We start from the raw sequence: 6666 nt of genomic DNA, 5'->3' as shown, positions 1-6666 counted from the left end.
CATACTGTGATCATGAGTACTTGGCCAAAAAAAGTAATGGTCAAAAATCATTATTGAATTATCTGGCTTAAAGATTTTTTATTTATATTCATGAGTTTTGAAGAACAGTATTGTTTCAAAAAACTTTCTGCCATTTTACACCAATTTGCATTGGTCAATCCCAGAAAATTAGTCAAATTTCCACCAAAATTAGCTCAGATCATCTTCATCACATGCTTAATGTTTATGCTTTTGGCCTTTGGTGCAGCTGTCTTTAAAACTGTCATAACATTTAACAAATAACCCACAAATCTTCTCAAGATTTGAAGGCCTAAGTATTAACCAATGTTTCTGGCTCTGTAATTGCTGCTTGCATCAAAAAGTACTACATTTGAACCTTTATCAGTTAGTATATGGACTACAGATTTGAAATGAACTGACCTGGTGTCGACTTGACCTGTTTTTTCTTGTAAATGTGATATACGGTGATGAACAGCAGAAACAGGATCAGCGCAACACAGCCCAAAGCAATCAGAGAGACATGTAAGACTATAGAAGAAAGAAACACGAGGTCATTTAAATCAAACTCTAAAACTACTTTGAAAAGTTCATTCATACCAACTGCAACAGCAACAGGAATAACAACTCCATGCAATTAGTAGCATAGTACATTAGTTCATAAAACATTTAACTACAGAAGAGCCTGCAGATCTCTCAAAGTCATCATTATTAGGTTTATTTGTAATTTGCATTCGCTGTTGCTCAACACGCACACATTGATAAAGGTAATACTACATGGGTGAGATTCATACCAGCTAATGAATCCTTTTCTACTGTTGAGGTCACAGATGCGGTAGTTGGTCCTGTAATAAAACATTGTTGCAGAATCACCTGTTTTCTCTCTCAATATAAACTGCTGCATAGATTATTAATTATTTTGAAGAATTAAGTGGCCAATTACGAGAATCAATTTGTTTGAATCTCATGAAACCTGTCTAGGACACGCCCAGGTCACATTTCAGTTCAAAATCTGACTAACTGTACTAACTGTAATTAGTAATATTTTGCAATCATGTTTCATTGAATGTTTTTAGGGGAATTAAACCATTTTGCACATATGATGAAAATGTAAAAAGGGGAAAAATATGAAGTATCACTGTAAATAATAACAATTACAAAAAAGTAAATTCTAGAACATTACAATAAAGAAACTTTAGGGAGTAGAAATGTTTATAATTTTCAAAATGCAAATAAAATGAATGGTTGTAAAATAGCCCTCATTTTCTTCATGCAAAATATAATTTCTTTTGCTTTTAGGGTGAATTTTTTTTTAAAGAATCAACTAAAGTCCTAGAGGAGATAAAACCATCACAGTCCGTCAAAATACGCATCAGAAATATTGCACTCTGGCATAAGAGGATTTTGTGGTGAAATGTGACTTGGACATGTTCTTGACAGGTTTTGTGAGATTCGCTCATCTTCATTACTCTTGTTGCTGTCGCTGTGGTTTTTATAAATATGTGGACATTCATGTATTAAAAGCTCACCAGGACAGGGTTGGACACTAACAGTCTTCTGTCTGTGACTGACGTGGTTCTTCACACTGCAGCTGATGTTTCCATCAGTTCCCTCATCCAGATCAATGCTGGCGTTTCCATCCATCAGTGGACCTCCATTCAGAGTCCAGCTGTAGAGGATCTGATCGCCCTCAGAGGAGCAGAAAACCCTCATCGCCCCACTGGAGGAGCAGCTGATTGACACTTCCACTGAGCCAATAGGAGCTGGAGGGAGGGACACGTGACCATCACACAACTCCTTCTCGACTCAGTATAAGTCAATGTCAAGACATTTCTAAACAAAATGTATTGCTGAGGTGAAAGCTGGACTGAATTAAACATGCAGCATAGGTTCCCTTTCAGTTAGTCACGTTCGACGTTACGTCAGTGACTGACAAATTGGGATCCTCGCTAGAGAGACCAATTACCTTAGAGTGTTAACAAAACAAGCCAATAAGTGTTGGCGTGCGATCTTTGCGTCGCGCACACCGCCCCGCAGCGCGGGTATATAAGGAGAGTGCCTGCAGTCGTACATTCAGCTTTTCACTTCGGAGCCGAGCATTTCAGTTGGTCTGGTTAACGAGCAAGTGTCTACAAGACAGCATCCGACAGTGTTGGTGTTACGGCGTGTCAGCGGGGGTTGCTGGTCCAGTGCTACTGTTGGTGTGGACGGCGTGCTGCAGCTCTTCAAACTGCAGTCGCGCTGCGACCTCTCCTGGGCGCTTCAACACTTTATTTCCTAAAAGAGCAAATCTAAAAGAGCACCACGAGTGACGTGGCGTCTTTTTAAAGATGGCCTTCCACTCATGTGTTTCTGGGTGTGATCGCTTCCTGGCTCCATCTGATGGTCACGATCGCTGCATCTCATGCCTGGGCATTGAGCACGCTGAGGCAGCGCTCGTGGATGACTGATGTTCTCATTGTGGGGACATGACCATCGCGATGTTGCGATCGAGGCTCCTCTTCATTAAACGAGGAGGAGTTCCCCTCCCCATGCCCCGTTCTAGTTCCTCCCAGCAGCAGACTACTTCGGCGTGTGGCCAGGGCGATTTGAGGATTACAATGAGGGCTTCCCCATCGAGTGCGTCTCCACGGGCCCCTCACTCCTCCAGCACATCGCACCCTCTGGTGTTCTGCGATGAGGTGACTGAGTCCTCGGACAGGGCGGGGTCTAGCATCTCATTCGGGCCTCCAGGGGCATTCGGTTCACCTCTGTGCCGAACAAGGATGCTCCCATCTTGCGAGCGGAAATCGCAGTCCTGCTGGCGAAGGACGCGATAGAGCCAGCCGATATGAAGTCGGGGTTTTACAGCCCCTACTTCATTGTACCCAAGAAAGGCGGTGGGTTACGACCAATCCTGGACCTGCACGTTCTGAACCGAGCCCTTCACAGGTTGCTGTACCACCGCTGTATGGCCGAGGCACACTGTCTCGGCTCCTCAGCGAAAAACTGAATGTGCGACTTCAAGCACTCTCCTTATATACCCGCGCTGTGGGGCGGGATGCGCGACACAAAGATCGCACGCCAACACTTATTGGTTTGTTTTGTTAACACTCGAAGGTGATTGGTATCTCTAGTGAGATCCCAATTCGTCAGTCACTGACGTAACGTCACCGTTCCCTCCTTCAGGGAACCAGGGTTACATACGTAACCGAGACAATTCCATCTAAAATATCTTAAAAGGATAGTTCACCCAAAATTAAAATTAACCCTATTATTTACTCACCCTCCAGCCATCCTAGGTGTATATGACTTCCTTCTTTCAGATGAATCCAGTTGGAGTTATATTAAAAATTGACTTTGATCTTCCAAGCTGTTTAATGGCACTCAGCGGGTGTTCACCAAAAGAAGTGAAATAAAGCGCATCCGGGGAATGAACAAAGGCCTCCTGTAGCGAATCGATGCGTTTTTGTAAGAAAAATATCCATATTACGATATCGTATATCGTATATACGATAAACGTAATAATCACTTTAATCTAGCTTGGGCCAACAGTTGTACATGGAAGCAGCTCTGGGAGGATGACGTAAGATGCCGGTGTTGCGCATGCCTGACCGTTGTTTTGTTTTGATCTCTCCCCTGTGCTTCCGCGTTCGTCACTTCTAAGCGGTGCATGCACAACGCCGACGTCCTACGTCATCCGCCCAGAGATGCTTCCATGTACAACAGTGAGCGCAAGCTAGATTAAATTATTACGTTTTAAATATGGTTATTTTTCTTACAAAAACGCATCGATTCACTACAGGAGGCCTTTGTTCACTCCCCCCCGAGCCGTGTGAGGCATTTTTTAAATTATGGATGAATGCGCTTTATTTCACTTCTTTTGGACTGATGCACTGCAACACCTGCTGACTGCCATTAAACAGCTTGGAAGATCAAAGACAATTTTTAATATAACTCCGACTGGATTCGTCTGAAAGAAGAAAGTCATATACGCCTAGGATGCCTTGAGGGTGAGTAATTCATGGGCTAATTTTCATTTTTGGGTGAACTAACCCTTCAATTTGTGTTCCGAAGATGAACGAAGGTCTTACGGGTTTGGAACAACATGAGGGTGAGTAATTAATTACATAATTTCCATTTTGGGTGAACTAACCCTTTAAACTCTGCAGGACAGTAGACCACGAGGACCAGAGTTGCTGCTGAACCTGACCACAGTGTTGTGCACACTAGTTGCTTCTTAATGGTGTTGAACTTCACCTACTCTGTCAATATCAGAGTAAGTCCAGAGAAACCTCAAAGAGTTCCTGAGTACTAGCATTACTAAAGACAGCATTACTCAAATCTTGATTAACTATAAATAATTAGACAGTATAATTGGTTCAATTATACTGAGGCGGTTCAGAAGATTGATGTGTTTGATGTGTTTATAAAGAACAGAAAGAAAGTTAAATGATCTAATCTTGGCATAGAACAGCAGCATGTTATTATACAAATCCACTGGAGTAAATTGCTTAAGTATTTGTCATGCATGACAAAAATGTGTGTAATATATCACAACAAAACAAAACATCTTCAATTATTGTTTATTTGAGAATTCTTTATTTGTGAAGTATAAGCATATACTATAGATGATATTAAAGTAAACAGACATGAAGTAAAAACCACAAAACCAATTCTGATTTTAAACCACATCACTCCATAAAACAGGGATGGGAGTGAAAATCATCTTTCATAATGGAGGAACTGTGGAAATATCAGTCATCCATAACAAAAGAGGTGGGCGGGTGTCAGAAATGTCAACAGAGCAAACAGAAAAGAAACAAATTTTCCCTCTAAATCAAGCTCTTTCACTCATATGGCTAGTAATGAACAACATTAGTGAGACGATTACCTGTGATTATCCAAAATGGCCTGGTTGCTACAGATGTGTTAAGGTTGTGGTATTCCAGAGCTGCAGAGGAAAGATAGTGAGAGGGAAGAGAAAGAAAGCAAGAGAAACTGTTGTAGAGAGGGAGAATAGATAAGAAAGCTTGTTTCCAAAGACATTGCTTTGATCCTGGGTCCAGAGGCTTAGCTGAGCACATCTACTCTCCAGCAGACAGTACAGAGAGTCTAGCCGCATTACCCAAATGAAACCTTTACTCAAATGCATACTGGCAGTGTGATTAAAGGCTCTGGCTGACATCCTGCCTTCAAGGCAGAATTGCTAAGCAGACTGTAAAATTTCAACAACTGTTGAATTACTTTACTCCACTAAGGTCTAATCTGAGGAACAGCAGTGTTTTGAACAGTATTTCATCATATATATATATATATATATATATATATAATCATATAATTTTATATTTATAAAATAATTGTTAATGTTTTGTCATGTCATTATTATTCATTTTAATCTATTTTGCTGAAACTATGACCAAAACTATTAAAAAACAAAACGAATGACGAAATTACCAAAAAACTATTTTTAAATTTTTAAATGTATTAACATCTGTTAATTTAAACATGTACCATACAAAATTTTGAACAAAATACAACATTTCTAGTTTAGTTCATTTTAAGCATTTTAGGCAGTTATTCAGCAGCAGGTAATCACTGTGCTGATATTCTAAACAACAGCACAATTGTAAGCCTCATATTGCTTTTATGCATCAGTTCAATAAATAAGAAGTTAAGATTTAGCAACTTATACAATTTTAGACATAATATTACCAGTTACTTTGTCTTTTTTGTTGTTGTTGTTGTTGCTCTGTCAACAAAAATAGTACCAAAAAAGCCTAATTAGGATCAACTGTTGCATGTCTCAGAGCAACACATAGTAGTAGTGTTTCAGTGTCCTGTATGAATAAGCGTTGTCAAATGAATCTGTTGGGTACTGTGACTCAATGACTCACTCATAAAATCTGAATATGCCCACTTTCCTACAATTTAGTATGTGAAAAGCAGTACTTGAAATGTGCATGAGCGATGTGATTGCTGTTGTTGGGCTGGATGTACTGTATGTCCAGAATTAAATTATTACACACATGCATACTTTCAAGAATGCACTTTTTTAAAAGTCTGAAAGTACATCCTTCAACAAATGTAGCACATACATACGGACACATTCAGAGTTAAGACAATGTAGGATGTGTACTCTCAGAAGAACAAAATTCACAGCAAAACTGATAACTTGTCACTAGGGCAGTACCCTCAAAAAGACATATATTTACCTCTTCAAAGGCTCATATTACTACTCTAAGGTACTAATATACACCTCTTAAGTTGTCCCTAGGGACAAGCGGTTGTACCCCTAAAGGTACAATTTTTACACGTTTCTTGATACTGAGATGCATTACAATGTATTCAGTTGTTCCCTTTCAGTCAGTCACGTTCGACGTTACGTCAGTCGTGACTGACGAATTGGGATCTCGCCCGAGAGCCCAATCACCTTCGAGTGTTTAACTAAACAAGCCAATGACAGTTGGCGTGCGTGTTTCGTCACGCGCACCCCGCCCCGCAGCGCGGGTATAAAAGGAGAGCGCGTGCAAACGCACATCAGCTTTTCGCTTCGGAGCCGAGCCTTCTACAGGACGAATCTCCGCGAGTGTTCTAGAGAAACAGCTGGCGTTGGTGTGACGGCGTATCAGCGGGGGTTGCCATCCAGGCTGCTGAAACCTCGGCGAGCTGCAGCTTCCATTCTGCGGT

The 6666-nt window shown here is 40.8% G+C and overlaps 1 protein-coding gene across 1 annotated transcript in view; it reads right to left on the bottom strand.

The window, feature by feature from the left end:
* LOC107746957 (UPF0606 protein KIAA1549L-like) overlaps nucleotides 1-6666 on the bottom strand; it is a 75305-nt gene that overhangs the window by 15663 nt on the left and 52976 nt on the right. Inside the window, exon 8 of the mRNA XM_016561315.1 lies at nucleotides 4871-4930. Within this exon, the coding sequence (XP_016416801.1) occupies nucleotides 4871-4930 (60 nt within the window). The remainder of the gene's footprint in view (nucleotides 1-4870; nucleotides 4931-6666) is intronic.

Source organism: Sinocyclocheilus rhinocerous, unplaced genomic scaffold, assembly GCF_001515625.1.
Source record: "Sinocyclocheilus rhinocerous isolate Xijiao unplaced genomic scaffold, SAMN03320098_v1.1 scaffold138, whole genome shotgun sequence".
NCBI classification, from domain to species: Eukaryota; Metazoa; Chordata; class Actinopteri; order Cypriniformes; family Cyprinidae; genus Sinocyclocheilus; species Sinocyclocheilus rhinocerous.
Note: the sequence above shows the minus strand (reverse complement) of the source record. Positions and strands in the feature narration are given on the sequence as shown.